At 40.4% G+C, this 18,665-nt stretch overlaps 1 protein-coding gene across 1 annotated transcript in view; it reads right to left on the bottom strand.

The window, feature by feature from the left end:
* Positions 1-19: 19 nt before the first annotated feature.
* Positions 20-18,665, bottom strand: part of LOC105277425 (cadherin-23) — a 33,126-nt gene continuing 14,480 nt past the window's right edge. Inside the window, exons 24-39 of the mRNA XM_026968096.1 lie at positions 15,121-15,329; positions 14,771-15,012; positions 14,508-14,591; positions 14,290-14,415; positions 14,073-14,213; positions 13,766-13,889; positions 11,883-12,075; positions 11,300-11,543; positions 10,940-11,098; positions 10,548-10,874; positions 9,942-10,317; positions 9,577-9,805; positions 8,902-9,151; positions 6,756-6,981; positions 6,318-6,666; positions 20-6,069 (exon numbers count right to left, since the gene is read on the bottom strand). Of these exons, the coding sequence (XP_026823897.1) occupies positions 582-6,069; positions 6,318-6,666; positions 6,756-6,981; positions 8,902-9,151; positions 9,577-9,805; positions 9,942-10,317; positions 10,548-10,874; positions 10,940-11,098; positions 11,300-11,543; positions 11,883-12,075; positions 13,766-13,889; positions 14,073-14,213; positions 14,290-14,415; positions 14,508-14,591; positions 14,771-15,012; positions 15,121-15,329 (8,767 nt within the window). The 3' untranslated portion in view covers positions 20-581. The remainder of the gene's footprint in view (positions 6,070-6,317; positions 6,667-6,755; positions 6,982-8,901; positions 9,152-9,576; positions 9,806-9,941; positions 10,318-10,547; positions 10,875-10,939; positions 11,099-11,299; positions 11,544-11,882; positions 12,076-13,765; positions 13,890-14,072; positions 14,214-14,289; positions 14,416-14,507; positions 14,592-14,770; positions 15,013-15,120; positions 15,330-18,665) is intronic.

Here is an 18,665-nt window from a genome sequence, read left to right as displayed (position 1 = left end):
GTAAAACATACATTTTTATACGTATATATATTTACAAGAATTGATATATAAACATTATTATACTCGAATAATCATGATATAAAATTGGTCGCCAAACCGTTGCATTTGCTTAAATATAAGTCATATTTTTTTGGCAGTAACGTAAACGAGAGATTATCTATGCTACAGTTGTATGCATCTCTTACATTTGAGAAGGGAAATACTTTATATACTCCAAATATACTCGGTACTGAGAAAAATAATTCTTTTTCGCGAAACTAAATGAGAGGATTGAGATTCATTAAATATTTTTGAATTTAGTACGATGAAAGTAATTAGGAAAGCTAACGTTATACTAAGCGAAATAGCAAGAGGACGCTACGACGTATATGTACAAATTACACCGTTTTCATCTACTTTAATCGTACTAGTACATATCAAATTCTAGCCTCTCGACTCGAGAGTTACGCGATTTAAGATGAATCCAAGTATAACCCTAGTATAACATATTCGCGAAATAAATAATGCACCATACACACATGCGCGCCCCGTGTGTATCATTATACTCTAAATAACTCAGAAATCTCTGATATCTCTAAAAGTTAAGTCGGTGGAGTAGCGCTGTCGGATCGAAGTTGCGACGGCGCAGCCTCGCTGTACGCGATATCGAAGACGCTCTTCTTCTCGAGCAGCTGCTGATGGCGCAAACGACCGCCGCTCTGGTACGTCACCACGTTACTCGGACGAAGGGGTTCGTCCTCCGACTGTCCATCTTGCGACGTGGACGGCTGTACCTCGAAAGTCCTCTCCGGCGACAGCTGCGGCGAGGGATGCGGCGCCGGTGGTGGATGCAGATAGAACGGTGGTGGTATCCTCTCGTATTTGTATTCTGAGTGTTGCAGCAAGCGATGCTGCGTGTCCGTGAAGGAGACCGGCGGCGTTCTGGCGAATATCTCGACCGTCGGGTCTTCCTTGAAATTACCCTCAGCCCTTCGTAATCGCCGCCCTTGGCGCACGATAGCCTTCAACTGCTCGGATTCCACGTTCACCAGCGGCTTGATCTTGCGTCGGGTATGCGGAGTCATCTCAGGGGTTCTGTGTACCGCACCTTGCCTTTCTTTCGGCTCTTTCTTGACCGTCTGATGCCTCAAGCCTCTGCTGACCCACCGCGGCAGCTGCTCCTCGTCTTCCATCACTTTTTTCTCCAGCTTCTTCTTCTCCGCCTCCTCGCGGTTCTTGTTGTACCAGGCCATGTACTTTGACTGCGCTTTACTCACGTCAATCTCACCAGGCTTCGGTGAAATTGCTCGTTTCCTGTCCGTTTTGGGTTTTGATCTGGGCAATGTCGATCTTCGCTGTACTTCCTCTTCTCTTCGTGATTGTTTCTGCGATCCACCGTCGACGAACTTGCGAATACGAGCACGAGAGCGACTCGGTGTTGCCTTCTCTTCCGATCCCTCGTCGAGTGTATGCTTCTTCTCTCCCGGTGAAGGCATCCTCAGCCGTTCAGGTCTCTTCTTTTTCCTCGCGGAACTTTCGAAAGATTCGGGTTTCGCAATGTGCTTCTCCGAAGTCGACGGTATAGCATCTTTACTTTTTGTTTTATCTCTCTCGGTGTCTTTAGTTCTGCTCTTGTCCATTTCGGAGCCTTTAATTCTCGTTTCGTGTCTCTCAGCGGTTACAGTTCTTGTTTTGTCTCTCTTCGGGTGTATTTGCACCGCGCGCCTCGAAGGCGATCTAATTTTACTTTTTTTATCTTCTGCCATTTCAGAAACCTTTTCGACTTTTTTGTGAGGTGTAGTAATTTTACTTTTATGTTTCTCGATCTCTCTCGTTGAGAGAAATCTCTCATCCTTAACATCTTCTTTAGATGTGTCTTCCTTGACATTTACAATTGCAAGAATATTATCTTGAATCGTTGTTAATACGCCTTTTATGTCTGATTTTATATCAGTTTGCAATTCCACATCTCCCGCTACTTTTGATTTGATGATTCTATCTTTATGTACTTTTTGATCAGGCACTGATAAAATTTTTTCAGAAAGAACTTTTTCGCGCGTAGCAACGGTTTCTGTATCCTCCTTCGGTTCTCTAATCGCTGCTTCGATTGTGATTGAATCTTTTTCAGTTTGAATATCATCGAGCGATAAGTTACTGTCTCTATCCTCCTCCGGTTCGCTCTCAGCTTTTGCGTCTCCTCCATCCTTAGAGATTCCAAGCGTTCCTCCTATTTCAAGGTTTTCTTGCTGCTGCCGATGGCGTGGAGTGTCGTAGGGTCGCGGGGTCAACATCGTTTTCCTGGAAATATCACTGGATGAGTCGCTCTCCTCCGAAACATCGAGTGTATCAATAAAGCTGGTAAAAATTGGAACGCTTACGTCTGCTCGTTGCTCCTCTTTGTCTTGCGGCTCTGCGTCTACGCTCTCAACGATTGTCTCGGATTTTTCTTCTTCGTCTGGCTCAGTGACTATTGATATTAAATTCGAATCTTTCGATGACTGATCAATGGGAAATCCTTTGTCGAGCGTTTCTTTTACTTCTCCTTCAAGTTTTTCCCTTACGATGGATATTTCTTCTGTTTCCTCTTTGTGTTTTCCGGGAAATAATTCTTCCTTCATTTTTGCATGTTCAATCGGCAATTGTTCTTCATCTGCAACTTCTTTGGAGCTAATAGGTTCTGCTAGATGCACGACAGACTGGCTTTCATCAGTTTTTTCCAATTTTGTTCGTCGAAAATCACCTATAAGCGCTTCTTCTTCGAATCCACGGCTTTCAATTTCTTTCTTCGAAGCGAGATCATCATCCGTGTGTTCTAATTTCTCTACATCAGCGCCTTCTTGCGTGATATCTGTTATCTTACTAGACTTGGACTGCATTACATCATCTTTTGATGCTTCTGGGCTACTTTCATCGATGTACGTCAGCGTCTTATCATCTTCATCGATGAAGAGCGCGCGGAGAATGCCATTTGAATCGATATCAACTTTGAGAGATTGATTAATATCAGATGGTTCTTCAAATGTTGCAATCGTTGATGTTACACCTTCCTCCGTTTTCTCGATTTTCTCCGATTTCTGAATCGCATGTTCTTCTGAAATTTCTTTCGTCTTCTCGGTAATATCTTGATGCCCGTTGGTATCTGTTGTAATTTCCACTTCTTTCTTCATGTCACTTTTAATTTTGTATAATGAGTCATGTTCAATATCTCTTGTACTCTCTGCTAAAGATATCTCTTTCTCTCTGCTTCCTTCTCTCTGATCATTTTCAGCTTCATGTAATTCTACAGCTTTACTTTGACGCAATAAGAGCGTAACCTCTTCAATATGTTTCGAATCTTTTTCTGTTTCCTTTGGTGAAGCAACAATGTCGCCATGTAACCCGTTTTCCTCATGTTCTTTTTCTCGTTCTATGCGCTCCATTGCGCCACTTGATACTTTCAAACTTTCTGTATATTTCTGCGATACATCTACCTCACTACTCGCAAGTTTTTCCGCGTCTGTCGAGGTCTTTAATTTATCTACATCTTTTTGTGTCATGATTTTATCTGCTTCTAACATCTCTTTTTCTACTTCTTGTAAAGATTCTTTTGATTCTTCTTCATGTTTCTTGGTAGTTTGAAACATCTTGTCTTCGATGGTAGTATGTGATGGCAGTCTCTTTATTTGATGCTCTTCTAACCCTTTTGAGACAGGAAATTCCGAAAGGATCATCTTCTTGCTGCTATCGTCGAATTCATTTAATACCTCTACGTTGGAGGCTTCAAGAAAGTCAGATTTTTGTTTCTTTGTAGTGTCTAATATCGCCTTACTTGTAGGTTGTCTATATTCCAAATCTTGAAGAACTGTGATATCTTCAACGACTTCCTTCAATGTCATGTGTTCTTTATCGGAATCATGGACCGGACATTGCTCAATCTCATTTTCAGTAATAACTGGCTTTCGATGGTCTTTCGTTTGTGTATCCATTGTAAAATCGTCGGAAAATTGTTGTATTACTTCAATGTGTTTCGCAACATCTGATTTATGCATTGTATCCAATAAATAAAATGCAGTTTGTTGATCGATGTCTTCCCTCTGAGAATCTGTCACGAAGTCGTCGGAGAATCTCTCACTCACATAATCTAGCTTCTGTTTCGATTTTCTTTGATGTGCATGACTCGATGGAATTTCTGAAGATTCTATGCTTCTCTTATCAGAATCTCGACTGGTGAACATGCCATTCGCTCGATCGGAACCTGTGCTGGTGCCTGGTTCTTCCAAGACATTTTCTCTACGGCCAATAGTTGCCAATTTCTGCTTACGCGACAATAGTTTGGCAGTTTTCTCAGTTTTTGATTCCGCTCTACTGCTTTCTTTGCTCACGGCATCCTTGCGCTTCTCGAGTTCTCGATTTTGCTGCACGATTTGCCTCTTCTGGTCTTTACGCCCGACCTGCATCTGCGTATGCTTTTTCACTTGCGTATGACTACTTGGTTGCTTCTGCTTCGTTAATTCCTCATGATATCTGGATTTTGTCTTCTTCGGCTTGTCAAACGCATCCTCGTAATCGGAACTGTCGGGACTCATGACCTGCCGTTGTTGATACTTGAATTTTTCTCTCTGCGGCTCCGTTGGTACACCTGAAGAAGTCTCAGGTTGTCTGTGTTTCCTTAGATCTTCCCTTTTCCTCAACGTGTTTTGATCAAAATCTTTCTTCGTGTCTTTTGATACCTTGAATTTCTTTTGACTTGTTTCATCTTCTTCTCTGGTCCGTTGTACCTTCCTATCGGCGAGTTTGCTCAGCTTCTTGGTCAGCATTGTAATTTCCCTCTCTAAAACTCGGAAACTAGGTTTTATCACGGACTCTACCTTCTTCTGTTTCTTCGTTCGACTCTCCTTCCGCGAACTTTTCTCCTCAGTCGTTTCGCGAACGTATTTTCCATTATCGACACTTATTTCCGGGGACGACAAGCTCTCCGCTCTTTTCTCGTCGGAAGTTTTCTCATACTGTTGCTTACCCATCTCCGTCGACGAAGTGGAGCCATTTTTCTCCTCAGTCAGTACTTTGTATCCGATGTTACTCCCTTCGACGGGCTGTTGACAAGTTTTTACCGACTTTCCTTCCCTTTCACGGCAGGAGCCTCCGTTCTCGTCGAGGGAATCTGAGATTTCCCGCAGCACCTTGGGTTCCAGGGACGCTTTCCGTCCTTCTTTCACTTCTTTCACTTTCTTCCTCAAGATGCTGAGTCGTTTGTCGAAGCATGGACTTTCCTCTTCCTCGATAGGCGACTTCATCCACAAGGCCCGAGTTCTCTTCAATTCACTCTCGCCGTGGCGTTTCTTCGACTTCATCTTCTTCCGATTTCGAGTATCCTCGTCGGACTCGTCGTTGTCGCTCCTGCTGCGGACTTGTCGTTCCGTCTGCGTTGCGGCGACCCGGTCGGTCTGCGTCGCGATGGCTACCTGTCCGGGAAGACTTTGGGTCTCTAAGTAACTCGCAGCATCCATCGTCACACCGGCGTGCCTGGATTCTCTCTCCAGGAGCAGCCGCGTCAACAGGGCGTTCTGTCTCGCCAACTCGAGATCGTGCAACGTGTACGACTGCATCGTCGCGGATTGCATCTGGTCCTTGACAATCGATGGTCTCTCCGTGGATGATATTCCAGGCACGTTTATCGTCACCTCTTGACGACGAACGTCACGCATCTGCGATTCCGCATCCATCTTTTGAGCCGTACCGTTTCCGTCATCCATTTCCAGCTTCTGTAGGTTGGACCCCGATCCCTCCGCACGTCGATGTCGAATCTCCAATTCCTCCGGCAGCAGGAGAACCTCCTGCTGACGTTGATACAGATTCTTTGAACGTTGGTGAGACTCGATGCTGCGCGCCACCTCGGGTTCCTGCATCGACAGTTCCTGCCGCGCTTTCTGGTCCTGCATAAATCGCTGCAGAAGCACATCCTTGCCGTCTACTATCAAAGTTGTCGGATAATGGTGGCTCGTATCCTCCACTTGTCCTCGTGTTACTAACTGGAGCACCTCCGCGTTTCCTTCGCGGTAGAAATGTTGCTCCCTTACCGTCGGCTCGTTATTTGGCTCAGGCTCGACGTATCTGCAACGAAAACATTTTATAAGCAAACGGCAGCTACCAATTTTGACTCCAGCTGAGAGAACTTTTACTGCAGGAATATCTCTCAAAGATTTTTACACGAATTTTGCGAAAAGATTAAGGGAAGAAAAGTATTATTAAGAAAACGTTAAAACTGTGAGAAAATGGAACTCTATTCCGATTCTAAGATCACTGTGAAATCGCTTTTTCGAAATTCACAAAGAAAGTTTGATTATAAAAGTTTTATCCACCTTTGTCTGTAACTTTGACGCAGGATGTCCGAACCACGTTCGATTTCGTGTCGCTGCAGGGAATCTACGTCCAGGGCATCGTAATCTCTAATTTTCCTTTCGTCGACGTCCTCCACGTACATTCTCTCCTGCTCCTCGAGTCTCCTCCTTCTCGAAGGATCGTAGGCTGGGCCGTCCCGTAGCCTCAGTGACTCCACGTTTGCTTGATCGATTGCAGGTCGCTGCGAAATGTACACAACGTCACCAGGAAGCGACGCCAGGCCGCCGTTCTTCGTGTTTCGCCGATTAAACTGCCAGTTCCTTCGAGTCGGATCCGCGCTCCAAGCTTGCTTCTTCCCATTCGAAATAACTGCAAATTTACATCGCTTTCATTAATGCATCTTGAAAATGTATGTCGGAACGTTTGGAAGCAAGATAATTGACAAAGGGTAAAATTACCATCAATCATAGCCATTGGTTTGCGATGGAGATGCCGTCTCGGTCGGCCATCGGACCGAGCGATGAGCGTTTCCGACGAATACACCCTGCGCTTTCTGGGCGCCATGTAAAACGGGCAGCCTGGGCAGATGCAGCAAACGATAAGTGCCGCGATTGCCAGCAGCATCAGCAGAGCCAAGATGATGAGCAGCCAGAACAACAGTTTATTCTCCGCTTTGTACACAGTCTGAAAAAGAACCCTGATCGCTCATTTCTCTAAAATATAAGAGCGTTATAAGAGAAGAATACATGATCTATAATAACACTACTTAATTAAATTAATTTAATAAAACGAGCGATAATACAAGCATTGAGACAAAAAATGTAATTCAAAGAATCATAAGAAGAAATATTATATGCGTTAAAATATTTGTTGTTAACTTTGTTATTTTTTTCATGGCTGAGCAGCGAATCGTTGCGTATTCTCGCGGCGCGATTCGCTGAAAATTAACATCGAGAGATCCGAATAATACAAGCTTTAACTACTTAATTACGAATATCATATGTACTCGTTTAGTTACGATCAAGAAGTTTCAATAAATAATTTATGAAAACTTCTCAGTCTGCTGTTCTGTGATCATATTACGCGTTACGGCAATTCCTACAGCAATATTTGATTTGAGCGACGAGACAATCATAAAGCGTTCCGATCTCATTAGTTAATTCCAAAAGAGTAACATAACGTGTCGCAGTTGAAAAATTGACTGCAATCTAATCAGCAGCAATATTAACATTCTCACCAACATCACTATACGCGTCAAGAATTGTTCAAAGCTCGCGCGGTTCCGCGCGAACATAGTCGCGGTCACGTGACCGAAATTTCGAAAGCAGCGGCCAGTTCTTCTCGTCCGTCGCGGAGCGGGTAGTCGACTCGCGATCGCTCCGCATTTTCGCGTCTTTTTACCCGTCCCGGGCGAGTCTCGCGCGCGAATAAGTATCGGGAGTGTCGAATCTAACGACGGGCGATCGTTTGGACGCATTAATTGACTCGCCCTGCCGCAATCGACGCGTATTCTCGACATTCGCGATCAGCGACCGGCAACCGGCGTTCTCGCCAGAACGGTCCATTTTCCGTTCGCGTATCTCGCGTATTTCGTGGCATTTCGCTCGCTCATGCGTGTCATCCGGCATCTCCGGAATATCCGGAGCATCGAAAGAAGATGACTGTTACGGTGTGCTTGTTGAGAATGATCCATGTTTGGTTAGGATGTGGCGGAGAAAAACAAAGCTCGTCCGTCCGCCATGATTATCGCCGACGACGCGCCTTTTCTCGGAATTCCCGCGACGGCGAGTTCGGGAGCCGAATGTGTTTACGGGCAACCGCAGCTACGTTCGGAGCGCTCGATCGCGATCGAACGCGTTTTCCGACGCGATGTCCTTCGTCATTTCGTACAAGTACGCGCGTTTCGTATTATTTGCTGGTATAATCGAGTGTCAGGAGTGCCGAGTGAATCCATGACTCATTCACGGGAATCCATGATCGTTTCGGCGGATCGATTAATTATTACTTCATCGTTGCGATTCGTCGATCGAAATATGCTGTGTGTATATGTGTGTACAGTGTAGTAATGTGCCGCTTTATTCATGTGTCTGCATTATTCGCGAGTGTGTAATCAGTCAAGTGTGTGTGCATATGTGTAATCGAGTGTGAGTGCATCGAGGATACATTGAAGAGTATCGGACAATCGCCGCAATGGATTAATCGAGAGAGACGCGATTGCTGGGCTTCTGTGAGGTTTCGGTGAGTATTCCCTGCCTCCGATTATCATTTTCCAATTATATTATTAATTATTATTAATATATTATTAATTATTTTATAAGACTGATGTAAATAAAACTTCCTCCTATTTTCTGAAACTGCGGAGAGAAAGTTAGTAACTAACACGTGACAGGTAATTTGTAAGGCAATTTGTAAGGCAATTTGTAAGGTAATTTGTAAGGCAATTTATCTTCCAGAATCTGTGCGATTATTATTGCAACGTACTATTTCTGCGAGATGCGTGTTGGATAGTAAATTTAAAGAGAGCGCGTGAATTTAAAGAGAGAAAAATCGACAGCGCGTTTGCACGATCAAATAAACGATTATGGGCAATGAACGTTTACTCACTACTTCCTCGCGAACACTCGCGATCGTTTTGTTTACATGGGTTTCCGCGCTGCCTCCCCCGTCGTGAATTATCCCATCGATTGGAAGTTTCGTGGTATTCCCGTAACCATTATACGTTATGGGTACGTTGGTACTGCCTGCGCCTCCGATGATGCCCACCCCGTTTGCCGCCAGTGTTTTACGAATTTTTTCTATGTCCACGAGGGGTGTGCCGACCTCGGTTTGTTGGACCTTCGCCACCACGATCGTCCTGCTCGACAAATAATAAAAGACAGAATAAAGATAAAGAATGATTTAAAAGAATTCACGATCAATTTCTAATTGTCAAATGTTAATTTAATAATCTCTCAATTTTTGTCAAATTACTGCAAGTATTTTTAATAATACTTGCATTAATAAATTACTTAATAATAATACTTACTTTAATAAATTCTACCGTTTTTAAAACTTTAATTTAAAATAATTACAGTGTTCAATAATTTAAAATAATGTATGACCGATTTCTAATTGTCAAATGTTAATTATGATAATCTCTCAGTTTTCATAAAATTAATTAGCATGGTTTTAAAATACTTGCATTAATAAGTCTCTTAATAAATTCTACAGTTTCTGAAACTGTAAACTAATAAATAACTCGAAATTCAAATGCGTGCAACTGTAGATGAAAAATGAGACCTTTTCCCTTCCGTTGATGCTGAATTGTCTGTGGCTCCGGGTTTGTTGTCCGTCGCATAAGGACGTGTTCCGAGTACAGTCACTTGTCCGCCTGTGATAGTGGCTAATGTTTCGGTGGTCTTCGTTAAATTTGGATGTTCTCCTGGCACCACGAACATCATTATGCGAGCCTCCATCGCGGTTCCCCTGAGGATCAAGATCTCGGTTTCGCTTGCCAGATGAGGTACACCTGGAACATCGCATTAACGTAAAAAGATCAAGCAGACAAGATAAAAGAACTTTCTTATATGCAAATCTGGGCAGTCTCGCTTCGCGATCTGCTTGAACTACTTTTAGCGTAGCTACTTTGTTATTCAGATACTTACCGAGATCGTACGCTCTGGCAGTTAAAGTGTATAAAGTATCACTTTCCGCTCGTTTTCTTCGATGTTTCTTTATCTCGCCAACTTGGCGTTTTAATTCGGCGTCGTTCGACTCGTTTTCCGTGGAATTCGTTATATTCGGAGATATCGTTGTTCTCGTTATGGTTTGCCGTATCGGGTGCGGTTGAACAAATTCCTTGTGTAATTTTTTCGAAGGATTGTGATGTACGCTTTGTTTCTTGCGTCGGAATTTCGTGATGGGCGAACGCAGCATCAATTCGCCGGTAATCTCGTTCAGATAAAACTTATTTTCGTAGTTCCCGTGGATCAGTTCGTAACGAATTTCGTTGTTCGGTGCTTCGGCGTCGGCATCGGTGGCCTGCACAGACGCGAAATAGGAATATTACATTATACAAGTATAATAGAAAAATTAAAATCTTAAAAATATTAATTAAACGTCTTTCTCTGTTATAGAGTGATAATATCACTCTGGTATAAAACATTTTGTGATATTCTTCTAACGAAACTGTAGTTAAATTTTTGTCACTATTTTTGATTCTATATTATACAGTTACGTTTAATTAAAATACTTGATATTTATAAACATACCTTTATGAAGACTGGCGTTGTAAAATTCGTTAAATCGGAATTCAGCGTGAACTCGTAGACGTCTTTCTCGAAAATTGGCGCGTTGTCGTTTACATCCAATAAATTTACTATCAAAGGTACTGTGCCCGTGTTTCCTTTGCCGTTTTCGTCGCGCGCTTCTACTGTTAATTGCAGCTGCGCTGCCATTTCACGATCCAAAGACGATCCCATTGCTACCGTGATTAAGCCAGTATCGGAGTCCATCGCAAAAGCGTCGCTCCCTTGTCCCGTTATGCCGATATATCGAATACTGCCAAAGAATCCGGTATCTTTATCGGTCGCATGCACCTGTGAGTAAAACAATCAATTTTACTGCATTTATTACAAAAGCATAGTAAAGTAATAAAAATTACCTGTATAACTCGTGTCCCAGCGGTAACATTTTCGGACAATGTAACTTCGTAAGATTCTTCGTCGAAAATTGGCGGGTTATCGTTAACATCTTCTATAAATATCACGACCGCCGCTGATGCGGATAGATTTGTTGCTGGACCAACTTCTTGAGCGATAATCTGCATCACACACGTCGATACATTTATTAATTAATTATGCGGAATAGATGATATGATGATATCGGTTTTTTATTTGAATGTAACAGATTGATCTTGTTCATATAATTTCGGTGCTTGTAATGATAAAAATGCAAAACATTTAACTTAAACATTCAACATCATAGGTTTATATTATCTTCATTCTTAGAGATACGTACGTACCTTAAACGATAAACTTCGATACGTCTCGTAATCGATGAGTGTGTTGTCCCGTACCATGATGACGAAATCCGCCGTTCTCTCAGCAACACTTGGATTGATCTCGAATGTACCATTGTTATTCTGTAGCTTCAAGGCGAATACCCCGGCCTTACCGATATCTTCATCGCGAACTCGGGTTGAATACTGCTCGGGAAAGGTTATCGTGGAACCTGGCTCCAAATTCTCTGGTATCGACGCAACGTAGCTAGAAATATAATATATATATCAAGCAAATGTAAATATACAATGAGACAGCGTTAATAATGAATTGCGCTGTTCGTCCATATTATGCGAGCATCTGTTAATAATAAAATATGTTATGAATAATGAATAATAAAAATCTAAAATTCTACGTGAATCTTGAATTTGGCTTTTGACTTAAAATTATAAAGGAAAACATGAGAAAATTGATAAACTTGCTAAATATAAAAAGATCTTATTTTACAAATCACAATTCATTTCGCTTATCATAATGTCAAATATTGAAGCTCGTAAAGAAACTTGGTTTCTTACGTGCTCATTAATAAAATCATTAGGTACCAACTTATCATTCTCAAAGTAGGGTGGGCTGTTGCCTGGTTCTCCAAGAAGAAAACCGACCTCGACAACCGTCGCTTGAGCCGGCGGTTCCTCTCTAGATCTTCGTATTTCTTCAGCAACTACGGTAAGCACAACTGGTGCACCGACGTGAGTAATTTGCGTGAGTTCGTCCAAAGGCCTCGCGAGAACAATCTCACCTAAACATTGCAAGTGATTTATTACCCTCATGTTAACGATCGCACAATTTTCTGCTCAAATAACCGAGACTTCAATGTAGAACATGCAAATACACATTAATCGTAAAAAATTCATCACGTTTTGGACTATATCTGTTAACAAATGCTTGCTATCGCGATTTATCACAAATTACATCATCTATAGCAAAATTATTATAGACTATCAAGTGCAGTCCACGAAATATGCATGCATACTTCTGTTTAGGATATTTTACGAATGGAACAATATTTTTTGAAAGATTAATCAATCATATTTTATGCTATGTAATATCTGCCTCCTCTAAGATGTTTTTTATTCTTCTCGCGTGCATAATTTTTATAAAGATGTTTCGTGATTTCTTGGAGAACTAGTGCAGCAGTACTGTATCTAGACCATTTTTAATATGAATAAAACATCGCAGAGATAATGAATGCGAGCTCTTTTAGGCCTGTTACTTCTCTGCGTTGCTTCGCACGTTACACGCACGCCGGCTGGCAATAATTTTATATAATGTACCGGTTGAATCGATGTAAGAAATCGTTCGTACGATGGATGTATAAGTTGCTGGATGTAGGTGGAACCCGTACACGCAAGGATTCGTAGTACGTAGCATGCTCCTTGCCACGGAATGATAAGCATCGCACGTTGAAAAGCAGAGACTGACCCCTGAGAACGATCGATACTCGGCCGTAGAGTGTCCAGACTTATTCCGACCACCTTTACTTCCTTCTGTTTGCTTCTTAACAACTTTTCGCCCTTTTCCCTGACTCACTTGGCGTTCCGCGAAAAATCTGATATTTTAAATATATGACTCGCGCTCGATGGATAAGAATTTCACCGAATTATTTCGTTCGTGCGTAACGCGTAATTTCGCTCGAACAGACGCGAGGATATATCATTTAGGTGAATAAAAGAAGCAGAGTTATCAATTTTGAAAGATCCGGTTTGCCAGAAAAATTTAATCCTTTTAAAGTTATTCTGTTGATTATTTGGCTCTCTCATCATCGCGTTTCAATTTGTAATATATTTTGATATGAATCTATACTAATGGTTCTTTGGACTTAAACATTGCTCATTTCGTTGGATAATTTCTGTTTGCGGGCTCTTCTATTCATAAAATATTAAATTTGAAAAATATAATGGCATCGTATACATGATATCGTAACAATATCATGCATGCATGTATGCATGATTTCTTCCGTGAATTTGATCGAATGGAACGAATTACATCATTATCAAGAAATGGAAGATTGAAATTGTCGGAACAGCAACTAACAAATTTTCCCGCTTAATCATTGTCCAGTGCTTTTCATGGAATGAGGTCAACTTTGTATGCCAAAGGGAAATGTGAATCAACGCTGTTCTTTCTCTTTCCTGGCCTCGAAACTGTCAGATAGAAATGGTGCGTGGCGTGCGATAGATTAGAGAATTAACGATGACTCAACACGTCGAGTAAATTAATTACACCTACATCATTTCCAGTCTGCATCTACGAGCTAGCAAGTCTTTCAATTCTTAGCCGCGTCTAGTGCAGCATAAAATCGTCTAATGAGAATTAAGACTTAAATAAGTCACTAAATTGAAGTCGAAATAACATTTTTCCCATTTATAAAAATTCATTTAAGTACCACGTACAATATTACGTTAATTAAAAACTCAGCAGTTTCTCACCGGTTGTCTCGGAGATATTAAAAAACGGTATGAAAGGATTGCCTTCAGAAACCAGACCGTACGTGATTTCACGTGGCACCCCTTTATCTCCGTCCTCCGCATGAACTCGTAATATTACGTCTCCCTAAAAATGATATAAATTATTCTGAGACAAATTTCTATGCATAAAATTGAGAATAACATTTATTTGGCTAAACGCACGTGATGTATTTTTGTCTTTCATGTATCATAAAATTTATATCAGTTGCTACATGGCGCGCTCAACGAACATCAAATATAAATCTAAATTGTAATACATTCAACTCACCGTTTGCACAGTATTGTTAAGCCTAGTTAAAGGTGGAGCTAAGGTAAAAATTGGCGGCACGTCCTGCACGTCTTGAACTATTACAACAATGTTCAAGCCCGCGATATTCCTGGTGTCCTTGCCAACTTCCGTGTAAGGATCCTGTGATTTGGAAAGGATAGTAGATCACACGTTCACTCTTGATGTATTTTACCGGTAATAAAATAATTGTGCGTACCGTTGCGTAAATGGTGAGGGTGTACATCGATTGCGTCTCGAAGTCCAGTTCACCGATCAACGTAATTACTCCGCGCGTTTGCGTTGGCGTTTGTCGCTGTCGAATGGTGAAGAGTTCTTTCGGTTGCTAAAATGGTGTCACAATTTTACATAATTTTACATAACATGTCTCATAAATTGAGCACTTATGTAAATACAAGATAATTATTCAGTACGTACCCATAGTTCGATGTAAACTGGTTTCCCGCTCCAGGAGTTCGCGCGTACGAGAAGGTAATCCAGTTCTCTGCCTGGTTTAGCATCCTTTCAACGCATTAATTTTTTATATTAAGCGCGATGTAATAACAGACAGTACTTATGCTAATATTGGATCGATGATTAGTGAATGCACGTGAAACAAAAATAAACGGCGTGTATACTTCGTGTCGGAGCAATTATAGCGTGCGCTAATTAGTGTTGTTAGAGGAACCATTCATAATTACCTCGGGTATCATTATTAGAGACGGAATATGGGGAAATATTTTATCACGCGAGGTCGTAGCGTTCGTTACGGATATGGTAGCCTGCATTGAATTTGAGTCCCCCTTGGTATCCCGTACTCTGACTGCGAAATCGTGGAGGCGTCCCGGTATAAGGCGTTTCGTTAAAATTACATTGGCTTGGCAGACTTTGTTGTATAACGTGCACGGCAGGTTGTCGATCCTTACAACGGGTGTGATTGTTGCTGAACAAAGTGAAAAAATCGTATTTTCAATTCCCATGGTAGATTTGTTATTTTCGTACGAAAATTTACACTTGAAATTAACAGTCGTATAATATTTGTTTGAATTACCAGTTACTTCAAAAACAAGAGGAAAGTCCGCGTCTTGATCGGTGGCGCGTAACCGAAAAATCACTGAATCGACCTCGGCGTCGGCCGGAACTAAAACCAATCTCATGTCCGTCGACGTATCGAAGCGTGGTCGTGCGCCTTCGCCCCAACCGCAAAGTATGAGCCCCAAATAAAGCCACACTTTAAACCATGCTTCTACGAGGGGCATTCTAAAAAGAGAAACAATTATATTTTGATTTAAATCATCGAGAATCGTGATTTTTCTAGTATCTATTATCTGTAAATAACTGCTTCTATTAATTATAATGTAGTTCACGGCTAGAGGGCATTGAACCTATAATTTGCAAAGTCCACGTTAAATATAAAACAAGCGATAATATCTATCTCTATCACTATATTCCACGCGTAATCAGCATTAATAGCGAAACGATGGCAAGTTTTGATATTGTACATATCGATTTTATGATCACGAAATGAGGTCGTGAGTATTCATTGTCGCGTCTTAAAGTGCCTAACTTCTCAACACCATGGTCTCTGAAAAGAAAAATGTATGAAATGTGTAATTATATACATTAATCAAGTATATATCAAGTTATTTTTATCTTCAAGTTATCATAATCTTGTAAGTACTCTTGCAAATACTTTCATAAATAATAAATGAACATAAAATTAAATTTGCGGTATGATAACGTTTCATAAAAATTTAGAATAAATTTTGGAAAATAAATTGTATAGTAGATTGTAGATCGTATTAGCGTTAACACATTTTTACGTAAATGTTACGTCTATCTTGCGTCTATACTGGGACACTTTATGTAACGTGCCTCGTGTTATCATTTCCACGTGGATGAAGTTATCTTCTCAGATATGCATGCTTTTTTTACGAGTGCCAATATAGTACACGTGATTGCTAAAGAGAAGATAGAAATGTGGGCCATCGACCATCTCACTACACAGAACTAATTTATTGTTGTGTACGGACATACGTTTCAGTAGACAAATATATTTTACGATGAAATGTATCATTGCTTATCAGATCTTTCTTTTTCTTCGCCTTTAAATGAACAGTTTTATCTGAAGCATATTGCACTTAAAATTTACAAATGTCTTCTTTGAATAACTTACAAGTGATCTTTTTTTGACTCCCTTTAAATTTTTACGTGAATAATTTTATATCTCATAATTCGTTTGCATTAATTGTATTATTATCTCGAGATCAGAGAAGATCGGAGCTTGATGGAATAGTATATGGAGATCTAAAGTATTAATATCGTGTCTGGACTATTACTAGTGCGTGACTACCGTGTAAGTGTTCAACGTACAGATAAGTCGATCAAGTTCTTCAATCGTCGCTGATCGAAAAGTTTATTTTCATTTTTTTTCTTTATTTTTGTTCAATTCCGTTAAAACCTGCGTGCTTATGAAAGTCATAAATAATTTATCAGTTACACGGCTTCTTCAAGGTTTCTCTTCTGAAACGAATATCATGCTTCAATTATATTATTATATTTTATATAAATAAACCGTATAAGGCGTGCGAATTCTGTTACATTGTCATGTACGTTTTCGCATATTTCAAGATTTATCACGCAATCGCTTTCTCATAAAATACTCATTTTGCCCGCACAATTCGTATCTTGCTGCTACATACGACGGGCACTTCCTATCAATTGTCTTGTGCCTTGACATTGCATAAATATTCTATCATGTAGCAGACGTAAGGTATCCGATGAAATATTTAACTTCCGTGTTACATCCGTAATAAGAGTCTTGTTTGTCTAACGATGGAATGGGCTTTAACCCGTCCACGCGCATTACCATCTCGCCATATATTTTTACCGGTCAGTGTCCACGCCAAGGCGATCGATAGGCTTTTCCTTTTTCTCACCGCATTCTCGTAGCCAGCGTGGACATTTACCGGATACTTGCGCGAGATCGATATCCGCCGATGCGATTGAAAATCTATGTGAAACCTGAACTTTCGCCGAAGAGCTTGTAAATATGTAATAAATAAACGCATGCCTGCGCGCGCGCGTATTGCCTGCTACCGTGAAGTTTCGTTGCACGTGAAGGATGTCGATATTTCTTTCTTTTGCCGACCGCATCGATGCCTTGTCATGAATATACGATGCCAATACTTCATTGCAAATGAATGGAAGAGTCATTAACCCTTTTAATCGATGAAAGTCTCTTCGAAATTAGTAGAGAATTACCCTCCAACATGAAAATATTATGAACTGCGAGATATGTCAAGACGTGGTAAAGAAAGATACTATTTGTACATATTGCATTAAATATCTGACGTAGGATATTAAATTTGGAAACTTCGAATATGTTCCTCTGTTTTATAACAAAATTAATGATCAATAATTTGAGATTTTTCTGCAGCAAAAAAACGAAAAATTACTATGTTTCGTGTTAAATTAAAATCCTCAAAATCGTAAACACGATGATGATAAAACTTTATTAATATTACAAAAATGGTTTTATTAAAGAAAAAAAACGAGATATTCAGTTACTCACACATATCACGATTTACAAAATATGTTATTAGTAGATAGTTAAAAGTCATGCAAATTTATATGGAAACAGTGAGAAAGAAACCATGTAAACTTACCTGAACACAGAGAATCACGAAATCATGTAACAGTTCATGTTTATACAAATGCTCGTCAATCACAGGATTTCACATTCACGCTTAGTGAATCTCTTGGTAGTAGTACACATACACACATTTCGGAAATAAAATATTCGCGGTTCTTTCTTTCAGAAACAATCCTCGAGAATAAAATAATCTTTGCGTCGACGTTCTCAACATTATGTCTTTTCCCTTCGTTTTCTACGCAGTTCCGCGCGAAGATTTCAATTTTCTGCTATCATGCGCTCATAATTTCTCTTTCCAGAATTACTGAAGAAAAATCACTAAATACGGCGAATAATCGTAATCCGGAGACAACATTCTCGAGGATCATGTGGAAGCACTTTACGCGGCCGCGTATGCCGCGCGTGTGAAAGGGGTTGTACTGTTCAACCCCCACGTTGACGCGGTGCTACGAGTCACGTGTACATCACGATCGGCGACTATCCCCTCCTGAAGGAACACCAAGTTACCTGTAAGTATAATGACTCGTGTGAACCAATACTTATGACTTTCATATTGCCCAAGTGAAAAATACGGTTTTTTATCAATAAATAATGATTATATTCCTTTTTCCGAGCACGTAAAGTTATATAAATATGATGCTTTAAAATATAGGAATGTAACGCTACTAGTCCGTGATTATTGCAAACTTTTAAGTTATAATACATATTTAATGAAATTAATGGTTTTCTTTCAATTTCTTTGCAATTTCGATATACAGATCTTATGCAAAGTACAAGATAGAAAAGAAATATGATATTCTATTTACGTTTTAATAAATGGATTAAATTAAATTGGTTTAATTGTTTCCATTATTAATGGAATATGAAAACAGTTATATGAATTTGTTTATGTCTATAAAATCTGCTTTTGTAGATATAGCATGGAATAATAATGCAGCTCT

The sequence above is a fragment of the Ooceraea biroi genome, chromosome 3 (assembly GCF_003672135.1).
Source record: "Ooceraea biroi isolate clonal line C1 chromosome 3, Obir_v5.4, whole genome shotgun sequence".
In the NCBI taxonomy this organism is placed as follows: domain Eukaryota; kingdom Metazoa; phylum Arthropoda; class Insecta; order Hymenoptera; family Formicidae; genus Ooceraea; species Ooceraea biroi.
Note: the sequence above shows the minus strand (reverse complement) of the source record. Positions and strands in the feature narration are given on the sequence as shown.